The following is a 19,044-nucleotide window of genomic DNA, read 5'->3' on the forward strand; positions in this document are numbered from 1 at the left end:
GTAGTTAGAAATGGTACACTTCAATAGGGTAGTATGCTGCTGAAATTTCATAAATATTTATTTCATATCAATGAACAATATGAACTACAGCAGTGGTCAACAGCACTTGATCAAATAAAAGCTATAGTAATAATAATAATAATAATAATAATAGATTTGTTTGAGGCCACATCTGAAACACAAACATTTACAAGTAATACTTGGCATTAAAAACAATGGCAATACAATATTTTAAGACACTTGGTGTTTTTTTTTTTTTTTTTTATTCTTATTTTTTTTGTCTTGTTTTGTTTGTTTCATTTTGATATCACAGAGTTTCAGCAACAGTCTAAACAGTTAATATTGAGTTAGATTACAAAACCACTGCGAAAACAGTTTAGGAGCAAGTAAATAGAGTGAAGGGGAGGCAAAGAGAACAAAGTGCTTTAAAAAAAAAAAATTACACATCATCCGTCAGTCTGCAGCTCCACCACGACTCCTGTCGAAGAGCAATAATAAAATAAATAACATTTAAAATTTCATTTGCAAAAATATTCCCATGATTTTCCCTTTTTAATCAGACTGCTACTAGTGTAGGATAGTTGTGGGTAAGACATACAAAGAGAGTCAGAGAGGGTAAGTGTGGAATAGAGGACTGGGGAGGGCATGCATTTAGCTTTAGCTTAGCAGAAACAGTAGCATGATGCCACTTTATCCGGAGTCACTACCAAAGTTTTGCTTCCATTTTCACACTGTATCTGAAGATGAACAAGTAAACCTGTGTCACAGTTGCACACTTCACTGTCTCTAATCTGCGGTTTGTGTTCATTTCTGGTATTTTGCTCCCTTCTCTGTAAAACGTCTATGATTTGTAAAGGTATTAAATCCTAATTCTAATATTTTAGTATATAAAATCCCTTTTAGTTTGTAATGGGATTCAAGGGAGGCATGCAGGTGTTCCAAAGCCCTTTTTCAGAGGCAAAAGCATTTTTTTAAGAGTGCACTTATATAGTGTTAGGCTAAGTGTCGAGAGGCAAAGCACATGTATTAATGGAGTGAAACTCAAACCTTTTTCTGTCAGTTTTAATGAGCTGTGTGAAAAACAGCTAGAAATTGTGGCTTGTAAGTGTAACTGCTTGCCTCATGGGAAATGTAGTCTATGGCCAATCAGATTTACTGCAGTTCCTGCAAGTTGTAGGAAAAAAATGGCACTTGTGGGATACATCTGCCCTGTTTGCCAAAGGATTGCAAGTCAAGGGTTGTAAGCTTGGGTAGAGCATAACATTAAACTCACCTGTATATTTAATCATTAAATGTATCTAGAAAGGATATTTATTTATTTGTATTCATCTATATATATAATGCTGTGTGCAACTACAGCCTGAGATGCACATAAAGTTCTCTACATAAAGGACCTTTATTAATTTGAGTGTGTATAGATATGTATATGTTTAATTATTTTTAATAATCACAATATGCAATCAACAGATACACAAACACTTAAATCACAACATGTGAGTCAAATATATATTCTGTTGTGTTTTAGGTGCTTCAGCTTTACATTCAAGCTTGGTTCACAATGCTTTGCCTTGACCTTGACTTACGAGTCTTGGGTCAAATCCTTTGACCTGAAAGACCTGAAATTCTGGCCTTTTATGTTGCATGGCTACATTAAGTGTGTCCTACAAAGCTCCATGTATTCAAAACCTGATCTAGAACGTGTTTCTGCAGCCCACTCCATGCCAAAGATGACGCTCATCCACTTTGTCCGATCCTTCCAGCGTTTTGAAATTTTGACTGTCCGTAAGTCTCACTGAACATGACAAACACCAATACATACACATGTACGCCCACACCCACACACACACACACCCACACATCCACACACATCCATACACAAGTTTAGCCATCATCACTCTGATTAATGTAAACTCACTCAGGTGCAAAGCTTTGGGGTCCGTTTCTACACCACACACTGCAGATGAGTAAGCAGACTAAGGACAGATATAAAAGTCGAAACAAAAAAAAAAAAGAAAGAAAAAAAAACAACAAATAATGGATCGGTAGTGGGGTTGAGAAAGGGGTACATCAGGTGCACGGTGGGATTGTCATCACTTAAGGTCCAGGATGTCCTCCTCAAAGGAAGCAGAGAGTGTTAAAGTACTGGCCACGGGTGGGCTGTCCTCGCGAATTTCCAGCTCTGAGCTGGAGGAGCAGTGCCGCTGAATGTCAATGTCGCCGTCAACACACTCCAGTCCAACTCTGGAGGATTTGACAGATCCCATTATAATTATGGCCGTATATCACAAGCAACTTCCAAAATAACTATTTGACACCTAGTGCACTATGTAGGGTATACTGGGTTAATGGAACATCCAATTAAAGAAATACTCAAGCATTTTCCAACTTAATCTCTATCTGCCACATCTGTATGGTAGGACTGCCTACCTCACTTTTAATATTAGTGAGTTTGGAGTAAGTCTCACTGCTACTTACTCAGTGCTTGAGATTCCTGTTGGTCTCCTTTTGTCATCCTCCTTTGTTTTCTTGCTCATTTTCCTCTGTTTGACTGAGCTGCTGTCTGCCTTACTACTGGGTTCTTCAGTTAAACCTGGAACAAGGACAAATAAGCACAGGAGGTCATATACACAAAGACACATACAATACATACACACTTACTTCATCAGACAATGATTATTGCCCAAATAGGCTACACAGAATAACAGACATTATTTTATATATATAAGTTAGAATGTAAGCAAAACGCAAGTAGGACTGTGTTGCTATTCTGAGTTAGGCCACTGGGAGGCAGTATTATACTATATAAGCCAAAAAAAAAACGCATTGCATGCAGATGCATTCAAGCGACATGCAATAAAACAGATTAATTTTAACTTAAACAGATTCTAATGTTTTTAATACTAAGAACAGATGGTGGTATATGATAAATTCTGCAACATCCTGCATGTTGGCTAACCCATTACGAAAAAACAGATGAAAACATGAGCTTGGAGAGATTTACAACTTGCACAATGGCGGTAGCCTCTTGCATATGCACACAGACTCCACTTACCTAGCAGTTCTTTCCGTGTTCGGCTAGCAATCTCTTTGATCTCCATGCGAGACAATGAGAGAGAGGGTGTGGTCGGGATCATGGGGACGGGAGCTATCACACCAGGGCCAGGAGCTGTAAGCACTTTATTGACCAGCGGAGACTTGAGAGGCCTCTCTATGCTCCGGCCAACTAGATTACTCAGTGGGATCTTATAGATCTGTTTGGAGGGAGCTTCACCTGAAATAAGGAGAAATGAGAGAAGTAGGTAAAAGCAATCTAAAAAAGTAAAGTAAATAAGGATTAAAGAGAAAAGCTGGGACATGGTAAGTATAACTCATAGTTGACACTACATGCTGTACATACACAAAAGGAATAGGCATATAATGTTGACACTGTGTTAAGTCTGTGTTACAATAGAGGGGTAAAGAGGCATCGATGAGGCTAAAGTTAGTCTTGTAAGCCTTCTTCTGTCTGTCTTCAGGGATTCTGGTGGCACTTACGGAGGCCAATGTTAGCAGGATAGAGCCATCTGACTGACATACAAAATTAGCAACAACAGACCTTTGTTTTTGTGTGATGTGATTTTTTAAAATATTGTTAACAAATTTTCCTAGTCTGAACCCTCCAACCATCTGTAGTTCCAGCCTGAGACCCAGCTACTTGTGCATTGCTGCTTTCACTGAAGCTCTCTTGCCCAAATACAGCTTTTAGATGGCAAGTTCTATGGCTCTCTTGACATAAACAACTTCACAACATGGCAGTAGCTGTTAATACATTTTTTTTTTATCACAGAGTCATAAGTGAGCAACACAGTGCTGGCAATGCTAGTAATATGAGTAATGTTAGCACAAGAGGATGCCTCCAGCAGACTAAGCCAATGACCTTGCTTGTGGGAGAGCTGTGGATAAATCAATCAAAAGCAACAGCAAAGTGGAAAACTCCAGTTCTCCTTGTTTCATGTTCAGGTTTATGTGAACCCAGCATGCAGCAATAATAAACTCATTAAAATAAAAAAATGTTATATTGGAATAATAAAAGTAGCACTGCTGAATTACTGAACATATTAAATGCATTCTGATGAAACTTTATCCATTAATGTAGATAAAGTATAACAAAATGCATTGCTTTTAAAATGGAAAAATCACATTTTTAACCATCAAATCTGAGCGTAAATGAAAAATGTGATTAATTGGGATTGCTCATTTTAATCATTTGACAGACATAATATAAATACATGTATTTGGGCAGTCAAAGAGGTCTACAATACCAGGTATTTCCATAATAAACATACAGGGTTTTTTCTGTTTTGTTTTTTTTTTAAACAAAAATACATTTGTCATTACCGTTTTTAAATAAAAAGCTAAATTATTTTTTTTAAATTAGTTTTTGTTTCAGGTGTGGAATTATTCTTTCTTAATAATGAGCATTTTAGCAGAATAGCACCAAAGCTTTTCTCCACTAGAGGTCACTACTAGTCTATTATTTTTCTTGAAGTCAAATGAACTGTGAACTCAAACAGTGGTTTTATTCATTGAAACCATACACTAATATAAATACATCAACGTAGCACAACCTGTAAAAGCTGAACAATAAATGGTGTACCACCTGTAATATGATTATTGTAAAAGCTCTGGCCAGAGTAAAGGGGGAAGTGCACAGTTAATCTGTCTGAGCTTCATAACAACATTATTGTACAAGGAACCAAACACTGACTCATGTATCACAGACACATCGGGTATATATGTGTGTGTGTGTGTGTGTGTGTGTGTGTGTAGTTTGTGTGCACATAACCACCCAGCTATAAATGTAAAAAAAAATCTGTTCAACCTAAAGACAAAGAAAATAGTCAAGAACATAGGTCATGGTCTTTACGCATGCAGAGGCAAGGAAGACTTCTCCCTGAAGAGCAAAATCAGAAATCTAAAAATGTTAATTTAACAGAAATATCTTATATCAAAGCCAAAAGCTTGGGTCAATCCTTAACTGAGCATTACTGGCCCCACAAACCGCAGTATAGGCACTAGGATGAACTTAATAATGCACTAAGAATTTGTAGCTCATTGTTATCTGTGTTGCCTGTCTTTACACATTCTCTGCCAATTGTTTATGTTACCTTTTGAAAAAAACAGCCAGATCAAGAAATGTATTAATGAATTGACCCAAACTTAAGTGAAAGCATGCATTATCTGGAATATATGGAGATATTCCTTGTCCATTTCTGCTTCACGGGACAGTGTAAAGTGTGCACTGTATTATACCCGTCCACAGTGATCTACTAATAGTGTATTTTGACATTTACACAATTTTACAGTTTGCTATACAATACTGAATAGCATAGTATAGTACAGAAGATTCCTATAGGAGTTTCTGATCCTACCCCATGATGCAGAAATGCCAGTCGGAGGTGACTGGCTGATTGGTTAAACTACCAGGATGTGGGTTTTTGTCACAGCCCCCTAATTTCTCTCTTTAGGCTGTCTGTTTGGACAGAAGCACTCTCAGCTGTTTGTGAGCATGTGAAGAGGGGCTTTAACAAAAGTATCCATGGTGACAAAACGATCTGCAGGTCATGCTGTGGCAAATGTGTCCCTCTGCCATTGATCAACTTCATCTTTTCTCTTTTCCTGTTAATCTTTTTCTCTCTCTATCTCCCTTTCTGTCTCTCTCTCTCTCGTTCTCTGAAACTGAACGAAGGGACACATTGTGCTCATAGAACATTTTCTCAATGCTCTGTCAGCATGCATCTGTGAATGAAAACAAAACCGGGGTGAGTTTCCGTGGGCAACGTGCATGTTAGTGAGGCAGCATGGGAAACGTAGGCAAAAGCAGAAGCCCCTGCAGTACCTTCAGAGTCTTTAGACATGTAGAGGGAAAGCTTGGTGCCATAGGGGATCCGAATACAATCTGGACCAGGGATGGAAAAGAGCATTACAGCAACCCAACCCACATACTAATTCAAATTAGATAGATAGATAGATACAGATAGAACAAAAGACAGACAAATATATTGTTGCTGTCCAATGAAAAACATGTATCTCCATTTTTACTTTTCTGCTTCAATTGAGCTCAGCAGGTGTCACGATGATTGTACCAATAGAAATGCTCCAAAATTGCTTAGAATAAAATATCTTTCCATTAACTTAAATTAAAAGCATAGAAAGTTTTTTTGCCCTCTCCTGTAAAGTTACTATTTTGGAGATACCTGTTTTTCTTTGGACAGCAATGATGTTTCTCACCACAATCTAGACATACATCATGTAAGAGACAAACAAATAATACACTGTCAAGGACATAATTTAGAAACACGCAGAAACTTTTATTTCTAAAATTTGTTTGTGAAAATTTAAGACACTCAAATCAGACCCATGATGATTAAAATGACAGCAAAAAGAGCCTGAAACTACATCTCATATACATCCCATCATGCTTTATATCGAAGAGAAGCCTACCATCTCCAAGCGGAGAGGGAAAAATGGGCATCTCATAGCCAGTTGGTGTTTGAGGAGAGCTTTGGGAACTGGTGTCTCTGGAGCTACAGTTAGAGGCAGAGTTTACTGGTGCTGATGATATGAAGTAGATGTCAGACTAGAGAAAGAGAGAGACACGGATAGAGGGAGTGAAAAAAGATTTCATCTATGAAAGAGCATTTCAGAAAGCTGACATTTGCTGTAAATAATTATCTTTCCACTTCATGCCTGGCTTTTTACGTAAGCTGATCCAAAACAAATGTTATCATGTAACAGTTACATGTTGTGAACTTCTACCCTGATAAACCACAGTGGCTCTGGTTGTGAGAATGTGTGTTGTGTTGTGGTGATGAAACACCGCACTAACCCTAGAGGCAATCATCTGCAGCTCTGGAACCACAGCAGTGTACACCAAGTTTCCGTTGACAACCAGTCGAATTTCTATGGAATCAGTGGTGAAGGCCAGAATGTAGGGGAATGCACACACTGTAACACAGGAAGTGACATCACACTGATAATAACATCATGCACACAAATGGTGTGATCTCTACTTATGTCCTATATCAAGTTTATGAAATGAAAACAAATTTAAAAATACAGATTGGAAATTAAATTATAGGTACTTCCTTAATGTAGACCTAAGTTTTATTGAACACAACGTGTGGAGTTCATGGCGTCCATTTTTCTTGTTTTATTTTTCCCTATTTAAGTCCACTTATAACAATGTTTATGCACTATATCAGAATCTTTAGTTTCGCAAAGTAAGGAAAACTTGGTTTTCCATGATGCAGGGCCTTTAAAATGTGTCTGGAACTTTACATCCAATATTTAACCACCATAAGATCTGCTGCAGTTCACAAGTTGTAGCCAGTAAAACTGTTCAACATGATGGCTATCTTTCCAACCCCTTCTCCAAGCACAATTTCCTATTCCTGCAAACTATGGATCACTTTGGTGTGTAGTTTGGTGTGTAGTGTAGTTTATTTTGGCCTTGTGGGGAAACAACATACACAAATAAGTACTCATCATAGGAAATGTTGTGTAGTGTGTTTGATATTGTTTGGCACGAACTTGAGACAGTATTTACAAGAACACTAAATGTCTTTCCTACACTCAAAAACAAACAGTTTTCCAGAAGATCCCCCTCTAAAATATTAAATAACATCTGGCAAATCAAACACAAACTGGAAGTCACACTTTTATATAAATCAAATATAATACAGAAATAAAACTTTATTCACTTCATGAATAACAATCACATTCCTGTCTATTCCAAAACAGTATTTTATAGACATTTTTGTTAATTAAAAGTATGTTTTGGGATGATGCAATATTGACCAACTTGGATTTGTATTTAGAGGTTTAAGAAACTGAATGTAGTCGAAACATGTTTAAGCAGTTAGAAAGAAACCACAAGATGACATGGTTAAAGGTCTGCCCAACCTCTGTAACACCCACTAAAAACAAGCACATGCTAAAACGAGTAAAACAGCGCAAATATAGAATATAGCAGGGTTCACATTGGTATGCCTGACATGTCCCCAACTGCCTGTTGTGATTTTATGCCATGGAACCAAGCAATAGATAGTGTTTCTATAGTGTAATGGGCTGGAACAGTGTTGCTATGGTTACTCACCAATGCTGTTGGGCATTTGATTCCAGCTGAAGTGAAAGTCAGACGAGTTGGGCTGAATCATGGGCGTGGCCCCATTAAATGGACACACCTTTTTATAGGCGCAGAGATCTATTAGGAAAGTAATTAGGAGGTGTCAGACAGAATGTCAAAGCATGTAAATGATTAACTGATAAATAAATTAACTGGTTAACTCATAAATAATCAATTGTTCAACCAATGCTGGTTGTTTAAAAGAGAGTGTATTTAATTTTATTTCATTTTTCATTTAATTTATAGGCAGGTTTATCATTCAAGTTGAAAAATGTTCGTTTTTAGGCCTACTAAAAACTGAAGAGCACAGCTAAAATTAGGGGTATCAATGATAGCATAACTCCAAAGGTGTACAATATTGAAAACAAACATCTGCAAGTAAAACACAGACAACCATTTACCCATATACATTATTTTGTCCATGTTCTTAATGAGAAAGGGTGCTCACACGTGGATCTACGAAATTATAGGGAAGAGCACGGTGGGCAGTGGTGGTTTTCTAAGGCTACTGAGGTACATTGGCATTGTCATGACATTTATGCATATATTAATCGGAGCGAGACATCGGTACAGAAGTTTAGAATATTGCCCATTACTGTACATTTCAGTCATGAGCATATTACAGTTGTCAGCCCTTCAGTTTAAACAAAACTGGGTTCATATATACATTATGTTTGAAGCCTTTTACTTCATGTACATATGCCTGGCCGCAGCTATCAGTACTACATTCCATGATACAAACAAGGGAAAAAAATATATATTTTAGTGTATTAATACAAAATGTAGCTGATGCTTGTGCTTATTAGTGTGTGTGTGTGTATATTACTCATTTTACCATGGATTTGAACATGGCTCAGCCGATCAATGTACAACGGATATTTCAATGCATCACATACTTTATTCTAGGCTTGCTACTTAAGCATTAATCACCAACTAATGACAGTAGGTTATCGGTCAAAAGAATTTGGTGAAATTTGCATCCCTATATTAAAGCAATGAATACAAGACATAATAGAGACTGACTGTTGTAGCAAAGCAGTAGCCCAGCCTCCCCGTCTTCATACACATCTATGGCTGCTACAAAATTTACCTGCAAACACACAAGCAACATACATGAACCATCAACTTTGTGTCCACATTCATCAACATGCTTCACTTATGTGTGTATATCTGTGTCTCTAACCCGGCTGGAGTCTACATGATGCAATCTGTAGGCATCTCCTGTGCTCTCATTGATCAGGTCAAACTGGTGCTTATAGGCTGCACAGATCATGTGATCATTTTCACCCGTCGGACCATCGACCAGCGCCATGACGACCGGAGTATCACACAGGCAGATCTCCTGTGTGCCACACATGCAGACAGGTAAAATGATGCATTTAATGGACAGTCGCAATTTCCTGTGTCATTTCTATTTAGCATTACATTCCTCTCTGCACAAGTACATGAAGGCAAATAATACAAAATGGACATTTAAATGAATTGATCGCAAATTCTATAATTAAGCTACAAGTCAATTATACCATGTCTTCTCATTCTCAGATCAAGACAGATCATAATTTTACAGCAGTGCTGTTTGAAGGAAGTCCCTGTGGACTCTGATGTTGTCTGTCAATGATTTTCTGTCATTACCAATTTGCCACAGTATTGCACACACTTTTAAGCCTTAGAGTTCTTCAAATGCAAATTAACTGCTTTGTAAAACTAAGAAAAAAATATGTAAGGCATTATCTGCACAATTTATCTGCCCCCTTTCTCCTACCCTGATATACTGGAACTCCTCTACTGGTGAATCACTGGTTCCAGCACTCATTCCTACAGAACTGATGCAGTCAAATCGTGGCTGTTTCCTTGTGATGAGGAGGAGCTTGTTCCTTATTGCCGCAACAATACGGAGCTCCACCCCATGGTGTGTGTTAATAGAGTAGAGATGGCAGCCTGAAGAAACAGAAGTATAGCATTTTAACACAAAATCTAGAGGCCAAAATGTATTATTTTAAAACTAAAAAAAACTTCATGATGTAATTTCAAAATCATCTTCATGTCAATGTCCTCTACATATCCATGTTAATTCCTTTTAAAAATAAACTGATGCTGATTCAATCTTACACTGCCCAGAGGGATACTTCAGTTGAAATAACCCTTAGTGTGTAATTGTCCGAAGTGCCCAAAAAACCCCAATAAAATAAACATAAACAACTACCATGAAATTCTGGCACCAAGACTGTGAAATCCTTCCATTCCTAATACCATAACAATTTAAATGGATCATTGGTAAAGTTTCCCATACCTCTGGTTTTTTCCAGCTTGTTCTCTCTGCTGTCACATTTGGTGCGGACAAGTTGCCGCTCCTCTATGCCTCGTTTGAGAGTGCTCAGTCTGTACACATAGAGACGGGCATCCTTCCCTGAAACACAACATGTAACTTTATATCTTTCTTCAATTTCTCTTTGTTTGATGTTCATGATTGTTTATTAATTGCTAAGAGTCCCTGATTACATGTTTTGAGTCAACCACAGCAAGGCACTAAATCGAGGCACAGCAGTTCCCCATTTAAAAAAGCTGAATTAATTTATTTTCCAGTGTGCTAAAGGCCTGTTGTTTATCGGTTATGATTTAACATGCCATGACTCATATTCAGGTTGATTACTGCTCTCTGTATGTTTGCAGGTTTCTTAAGTACTTGCTTATGCAACTCTTTAGCGGCCCTCGGTTTCGCAGGTGTTGTTGACACTAAAGGCTACTTATTAAAAGGTATATTCTTTTAAAAAGTGTTTAGACTATAACCAGAATGGAAAAAAAATTCCGAACAGTGCCTATTGCTAAGTAGTAATCTGACTGTTGTGATCACATAGATTAACTGTTGTGCTCAAATAGATTAGAGGTTTACAATAAGGAGGTTTCTTGCTTTCCTTTCAGTGGTCTAGAAACTAAGGTGTGTGATATGCTATTACAGGTGTGATTATTCTTGGTACTATATTCTTATATTCTGCTTGGCCAGTGTACCATTTGGACACACCATTAAAATTGATTTTTTATGCTCTCATGTTACTGATAATAACCTGACAACAAATTATGGAACTGTTTTATCAGAATTACAGCCAGCCTTTCTAATGCAATTTGTTGGTTTTTGAAATTCCTGTCTCAATAAACATTGGTTTCCTGGTGACAAGGTCCATAGAGAATTCGTTATTGTTATCCTGCAGAAATTCCTAGCCGGTTTCAACTTAAGGATGTCCGGTTGGCACAGGTTCCGGCTAATGACTGTACCAGGGCACATTAGTAGACAGAGTGTTATATGCATGTCTGGTACTCCTCATGTCCCTATAATGAGCTTTGAGTCTAGACCACGCAGTAAAATTGAAATGAGGTGTAGGTGCGTGTGTGTGCATGTGTGAGAGAGTGAGCCTACTGTGCTGTTTCCAAGAGTGCTAAGATGTTCATTAGGACAGAAGGCATGATTTGTCATATTATTTGCTTCTGTACTTTTTCCTCCAGTCTTTTATTTCAATCTGTCCTACAGCTGCAGACTTATAAGTGTGTAACAAACACTCATTCATTTTCTCTCCTCTTTTCACACACATACACACATACCATTAAAAATCTTTATCCAAGTCCGCAAATCAAAATACATTATCGAAGGGCCCACGTTTTGAAATGTGGTCAAATGCATTACATGTCCTGTCTTGTGTAAATGAATGACTATGTTACCAAACAGTACAGTGTTTAGAGATAAACACAGCATTTTCCTCCAGATGTGACAACTTTCAACTATTTACCATATCAAAAATATTTTGCTAGTTGTGTGTGTTTTACTTTCATTTTGTGAATTTAAGGACTCTAAAGACCCAGAGTTACCAGAAAGACCAGCCTACATAACTGAGCTTTTAATTACAATTACAAAATTACTGACTGCCTAGATGTGTGGCTGGTATTTCAACTACAGTAAGCTTCCCGCATTAAAGAATCAAAAGAACATCCTACGTACCTTTATCGGCCCTTGTGATGAGGAGATCCTGAGGTTCGAGCACGTGCATTTGTTTGACAGTAAGAGTCTTGTCGAACACTTGCACAGGAGGCAAGGATGGAGAGTCTGTGTAAAACATCAGCTGGGAGTTACTTGGAATGAAAGGGTGAGCATTTATTTATTTATTGTAAAATTAAATTTCATGAGGTAACGCTAATTAAAAACATGCAAATGCATTATAGGAATTACTGTTTAGCACTTGTTCAATTGTACTTTATGTTGTAAATTGTATTTTACCTGCATTGGACAGCAGTGGATCTGATGCTGAAAAAATAAAAAGTGAGTTTAACAACACAGGTTTCATAGAAATATCACTACATTTTTAGATTAACAAACTAGTTTAGTTATATTTAAGGGGACTTTCTTAGAAGATTTTGCTTGTTCTAAATCACTTGCAGATTCAAGTGTTTAAGCTGTGGTAACTAGCAGAGGAAGAAAACTATAACTACATGGTGCTGTCCAGCTATTGCTCTCTCCAAATTACAGGGTTCTAAATTCACTGCACTCTATGCTGTATTTTCAAAAAAAAAAAAAAAAAAACACAAACAAACTGGATAACCATTTTCTACAAAAATTTAAACCACATTCCTGCAGAGTTAATTGCAATACAGCTTAAGAGCTCCAATTGCAAAAGGGTAGTGCTTTCCCTCTTTTCTTGTTTTATCTCAGTTCAATCATTGTTTTCTCTATTGTTGTATTTTGGTTATTTTTTCTTTGTGTGTTGATAATTCTCATGTCTGTTTAATATCACAGTACTGAGTACCAAAATATTTTCAGAAGACAACAGTGTACACTTGCTACTGATCAAACTGGTAAAGAGATTTTAATACTCTTTCACTTTCCCCTGTTCCAAAGCCATTTTTCAATGTCCATTGTTCTCCTTTTCCAGAGCAGTTGTGTTTTTTCAGCAAAATTATCCTGATATATTTTCTCTTTACCACATGAAACCAAACAGCTCAAAGTTACATATCAGTATATCAGCTTCTCTTAATAAACTCAATGTGAGGACACCAAAGTTCACCCAATTCAAATTTCTAAAGTTCTCTTATCCAATTTTTAAGTTACTAGACAATGGAGAACATATTTCATCACTCTCGGAAGAAGACCTTATATCTCCAAAAAGCAAAAAAAAAAAAACCCATTAACTAATGTTAATGTTATAAGAATTTATTCAAAGTCTTTACGGACCATTGCTACTGAGCTATTCGTCATAAAACTGCAACATAATGTAAATGGTAGCTAGTATTTTCAAATTATGCAAAATATGAAAAACAATAATAAGGGAGTTGGTTTTGTTGCAACAAATGTATGTATTTTTATATTTTTTACTTAGTAGTCCCAAAAATATTGAATTTAAATTTTTTTTTATTTTAAAATCTCCTGATGTTTGGATGAATACAAAACTTTTAAAACTATAGTCAATTACAAAATTGGGATATTACAATTTTTCTAAGTATTTTATATGTCCTTAACCCTGAGGCAGATTTGGTTGAACTACCTAAAAATACACCAAACATTACACCAAACATTTTCTTTGAAAGTGCTTTACTGAAGCAGCTTCAGGGGCTCCCAAACTACACAACTGATCAAGTATTCACCCCAACATCAGGAGTTCAAACTCCAGCAATGCCACAGCTCTTTATAACTTAGAGCCTGTTGGTACTGGGTGATGGAGTCGCAGAAAATTCTAAATTGTGAATTAAAAGAACTTACGACTAAACTAAGAAGCTGGGTGAACTTCAGTTAACTAAAAAAAGCTGTTTAATAATGTGACTTGTTAAGTTGAGCTATCTTTCACTTTTTACAGCGTGTTTTCTTTTCCAAAAAAAGCTAAAAATGTTTGGCTTTGTTTTATACACTGTGCACTTTATTAGGAACACTGTACTAATACTGGGTAGGGCCTCCCTTTACCCTCAAAACAGCCTCACTTCTACGCTGCCATGAAGGGATACACATGGTCAGCAACAATACTCAAATAGCCTGTGGTTTCCAAGCAATGATTGACTGGTATTAACGAGCCAAGAAAACACTCCCAACACCATTATACCACCACCACCAGATGGACCGTTGACAAAAGGAAGGTTGGGTCCATGAACTCATGCCAAATTCTGATCCGTATCCATTCTGTTACGTTTTTTCCACTCTTCACCTGTCCGGTTTTGCCAAGCCTGGGCCCACTGCAATCTCAGCTTTCAGAAGGGGAACCTGACATGGTCTTCTGCTGTTGTAGCCTGTCTGTCTCAAGGTTTGACATGTTGTGCATTCTGATGTGCTTTTCTACTCACCACAGTTGTACAGAGTAACTGTAGCCTTTCTGTCTGCTCAAACCAGTATGACCACTCTCCGTTGACCTCCTGAATTAAGAAGGTGTTTCTTTTCACAGAAATGTCACTCACTGGGTGTTTTTTCTTTATTGCACCATTATGTAAAGTAAACTCTAGAGACTGTCCCCGGGAGATTAGCACTTATAAAAATACTCAAACCAGCTAACAGTCATGCCACGGTCAAAATCACATTTTTCCACAGGCTGCTGGCCTGTATCTTCATTATTTAATACACTTCATTGCCACCACAGGATTGGCTAATTTGATAACTGCACGAATGAGTAGGTGTACAGTTGTTCCTAATAAAGTTCTCAGTGAGTGTAAAGGAGAACAGATCAAACAGCAGAAAGAAGTCACATTTTTCCACTTGCCTTAAAAGGTTAAACATGAAATGATCAATTTTACACAAATTCTTAGACTGATAAACTTGGCATTGAACAAATGTTGGTCGTAAGTAAGATAAATGTCTTTAACAGTTAAAGAGAATCCACTGTTGAAAATATTAAATAGTAAAAATAAAATGATAATAAAAACTAATTATAAAAATGAATAGTCACTTAAAATTGATATGCTTCAAAATGTTAAGTACAGTAGTTAAAGTAGTCCATAGTCCCAGAGCAGCAAATATCTCTGACACAATGGTGACTCATGTAGAGGCACTGAGGATTTTTGAGGATTACAAAGGTTTCTCTCTATGCTGCAACAGTGCTGCCTATTCCAACTACACAAATGTCAGGATGACGTCAGTAAATTACTACACAGCTTCACATCAATATCCCAAAGTTTTGCCTGTTTTTCTGAATTTTTTTAATGTAGCCAATTACTGCCTAATTTAAGGTTGCTTTTGTTTGTGCTTTAGATACTATAAACCTTTCCCTGTGAATCAGTTTCACACTTTACCTTAATGCAGTAAATATCTGGTTTAAGCAATGATTATATTACTCATGGCTCCAAAGGCTTAGCAGGTTTACCCAGTTGCTGCTAGGACTCATCTATGTAGCTGCCAGCAAGGCTGCACAGCATACGTCACTGAGGTGCTGCAGTCAAGATGACACCGTAGTGAGAGCATGAGAATTGTGTACTACTAATCCCACTGAGTCATGTTCATTGACCTCCACTTTCTAGAATCTTTCTAGAATAATACTAATCTAGTAGCTCACTAATAAAACTGACATTAAGCAAGCAACTACAAGAAAAATGCCACAAAACCTCAGTACTCTCAGTGACAGAATACTACATTTCAATATGTACATTACCCTTCAGTAAATAATGGTAATTTTACATGTATACTGTACAGTATACAGTAATTTTGTGTAACTGTGACATGCAGCATATAGTTGCTGTGTATAATCCAGCAGTACCAGCGCAACACTCACTAACATGCCACAACCACATCAGTGTCAATGCAGCACTAAGAATGATCCACCACCCAAATAAAACCAGCTTTGTGGTGGTCCGGTGAGGGTTCGACCACTGAAAAAAGAGTGAAAGGGGGCTAACAGACTACACAGGAAAGCACTACAGTCTGTTATTGTAGCACTACAAGGTGCACTGATATGGTTAGGTGGACCTGAAAATATGGACAATGAGTGGGGATATCACCAGTTGGTCAAGATCCATCTCTGACAACCTCCACTGGTTTGAATGGCCTGATCATAAGCTGGACACAGTGTGTCCTTGGGGAGTTTATACCTGGATTTTCCTATGGTCAAATGAAAGGCTGAGAGCTGAATGGCAGTAAAGAAGCTAGTTCTGCTAGTGTCAGTCTGAGTAGCAAGTTTTTAATTCCCCTTCTCCAGTGTCTGAATGTTTGAATGGAAAACATTTTCCACAAGTTTTGCAAGGCCCACATCCTGAATGTAACCAAGAATTATGTTAGTACATATTAGTGAATCAGCTAATCGACACACTATCTGTTAACCCATTAGTCTTGGGTCTCGAGGTGTGGTTTTTATGTTATGAAAACAAAAGGCATTGGATGGAAAAGTCCAGGTAATTCCATGACTTTTCCAGGATTTTCATGACCGCACAAACCATGCAGTATAAGGTTACAGTACAGTACTCTAGCTCTGAACTGTGTATAATACTGTATAACAGTACAGTACTGTTACGCTATGCTCTACACACTATATGGGTACAGTGAAACAGGGTCGATTTAAATGGTATACAGTATATGGTCACAGTATAACACTTATTCTAAGCTATATACAGTGAATGGTTACAGTACTGTTACTATACTTACTGTATGATTCTGTTGCTGTGTGTTGTATGTACTATACGACTGAAACATACTGCAGTGGCTGCATACTACATTAGAATATGTGTATGAGGCACACTGTATCAAGAGCTGTAGAAATGTGAATTAGGCTTAAAATTAGATCAAAGAGCTTTGGAAGGGCATGCATTTCATGCTGATTTCAACATGCAGACAGTTAATTCATGGTGACTCATGATTAGATATTCTCACCCTCCAACAGCATGACCCCTGCTGAGTCTGTGGCAATCAGTAACGACTGACCCCAGGAATCTCCACACACAATGTCATACGCAAAGCTACTGCAGAAAGACTGAGACTCCCATGGCTGCAAAAAACAGACAAGAGCAACAAAGGTATAAAAAAACGTACATTTCATAGTTTTTCCCTTTCTTTCTCTCTATCCAACCTTCTCTCACCTCTTTCCTGCAAAGTCCAGTATTGACTAGACTGGTAGGAGCATCCCCTCTAACTATGGTTTTCAACTTCAATGCCTAGAAAGAAACACACACAATTCTCATTAAAGTTTTTTTCTTTAATTATGCCAAAATATAATTTACATAAAAATATATAATATGTCACAAAGCTTGTTAGCTAACACATGAATGTCAAAGACAACACGCTTAAGCATTCCATAATTCAATATTAATTATTTCTCCCTGGTAGCTCACTGTAACACATGGAGAAATTCTGTCAAAGGTATGATTTCTAAACTTTTAATCAATACCACAAAGTAGTAGAGAAGCTATTTTGATTTGAATTTAATCAAAAGTTATTCTTGTGCATGTGGTCCAGAAAAGCTCTGGAAATGCAGGCTCAATCCTGTCAATAAAATGAATAATTCTCAATATCTAAGGGTTCAAATTTTATGAGTGGCATGGAATTGTTTTGTCTGTGTGTCTATGTATGTGTATGGGTGCAGTACCTGTCCTATCCGGACAAACTCAGCCTGCCGTGCTTCCTCCTTCTTGCGAGCCGACTTGGGCGACTCAGGTAGCACGTCGCTGAAAGAGCGGCGATTGAGCATGTTCTGCGGAGAGAAGGGAACCTACAGGAGCAGTAACAGACACATGGGTCTGAGAGGCGGACCCAGGAAAGAAGTGGAAATCCAGAACAGAGTAAAGACAAGCAGGCTGGGGTCGGCAGCAGACCATGTATTGGTAAACAAAAAGAAATTAAAATGAGGTGATTTGAAGGTGTTTCTCAAAACTGTTGCAGCATTCTCTTTCATGCGTCAGTTACCGTCAAAGGTATTATAATCTAATAATCTAAAAATCAGTCAATTTTATTTTGTTATTGATGTTTCACTTATTTGTTTCTTTTTATAAGGCTATAGATATTTCTGTGCTTGGGTCATGAAAGTAGTGAGTCTCTGTAGAAATCTTGCTGAAAGAGACTGGAGAACACATGGCAAGAGATCTGAGACCATTCCTGCATGCAGAACCTCTCCTGATCCTTCAGATTCTATGGTCTGCACTGTAGATTCTTCTTTTCAGGTCATCTCACAGGTCTTCTATGGGGTTTGGGCCAGGGGACTGGGGTGGCCATGGCAAAACCTTAATTCTGTGGTCAGTGAATCGTTTTGGGCTGATTTTGAAATGTGCTTTGGACCATTGTCCTGCTGGAAGATCCAAATTGCGGCCCAGTTTAAGCTCCCTGGCTGAGGTGGAGCTTAAACTTTGTTTCTTCTGGTACTTGATGGACTATACGTATCTGAATTATACAATATGTATCTGTATTAATTGTCCAGGGACTCTAAAAGAAAAACAGCCCCACAGTAGCATAGATTCACCACCATACAGTGGAGATAAGGTACTTTTCTGCAATCTTTGTGCCTCTGGTGTTTGTTGCTAAAAAACTCTAATTTGTGTAATTCCCCATCTGTGATCCTTGGAGATTTTTTGTCCACTCAAACCATCCTCATCACTTATGTGGGGCCAATACAGACATACATCCTCTTACCACCATATTCTTAACATCTCTTGTTGTTTTAAGCTCCTTAATCATTGCCCTCATAGTGGAAATGGGCATTTTTAACTATTTAGCTATTTTCTTGTAGCCATTTCCTGATTTGTGCAGCTCGACAACCTTTTGCCGTACATCACTGTTTCTTCCTCTGGTCTTTCTCATAATGTTGTATTACTAAAGGAATCTGGCCTGTTTCATCTCATATATATTCACTAGTGAAACTGGAAGCCATGGTTGACTGTGTTCCTAATCGCTCAGGTAATCTTTATTGATAATTCACTTTATAGATTTGTTTATTATTTAA

The 19,044-nt window shown here is 37.6% G+C and overlaps 1 protein-coding gene across 5 annotated transcripts in view; it reads right to left on the reverse strand.

Annotated features, from left to right (window-relative positions):
- Positions 1–205: 205 nt before the first annotated feature.
- garnl3 (GTPase activating Rap/RanGAP domain like 3) overlaps positions 206–19,044 on the reverse strand; it is a 99,865-nt gene continuing 81,026 nt past the window's right edge. For 2 of the 5 annotated variants that reach the window (XM_017698817.2, XM_017698832.2), the window contains exons 16-31: positions 17,698–17,820; positions 17,192–17,266; positions 16,986–17,100; positions 12,432–12,458; positions 12,156–12,260; positions 10,458–10,574; positions 9,930–10,105; positions 9,351–9,509; positions 9,191–9,257; positions 8,138–8,245; positions 6,869–6,987; positions 6,484–6,619; positions 5,879–5,938; positions 3,053–3,271; positions 2,476–2,590; positions 206–2,241 (exon numbers count right to left, since the gene is read on the reverse strand). In XM_017698817.2, coding sequence (XP_017554306.1) covers positions 2,091–2,241; positions 2,476–2,590; positions 3,053–3,271; positions 5,879–5,938; positions 6,484–6,619; positions 6,869–6,987; positions 8,138–8,245; positions 9,191–9,257; positions 9,351–9,509; positions 9,930–10,105; positions 10,458–10,574; positions 12,156–12,260; positions 12,432–12,458; positions 16,986–17,100; positions 17,192–17,266; positions 17,698–17,820 — 1,872 coding nt within the window. In that variant the 3' untranslated portion in view covers positions 206–2,090. The remainder of the gene's footprint in view (positions 2,242–2,475; positions 2,591–3,052; positions 3,272–5,878; positions 5,939–6,483; positions 6,620–6,868; positions 6,988–8,137; positions 8,246–9,190; positions 9,258–9,350; positions 9,510–9,929; positions 10,106–10,457; positions 10,575–12,155; positions 12,261–12,431; positions 12,459–16,985; positions 17,101–17,191; positions 17,267–17,697; positions 17,821–19,044) is intronic. The other 3 variants (XM_017698823.2, XM_037533487.1, XM_037533486.1) reach the window with 3 other exon arrangements.

The sequence above is a fragment of the Pygocentrus nattereri genome, chromosome 23, assembly GCF_015220715.1.
Source record: "Pygocentrus nattereri isolate fPygNat1 chromosome 23, fPygNat1.pri, whole genome shotgun sequence".
NCBI classification, from domain to species: domain Eukaryota; kingdom Metazoa; phylum Chordata; class Actinopteri; order Characiformes; family Serrasalmidae; genus Pygocentrus; species Pygocentrus nattereri.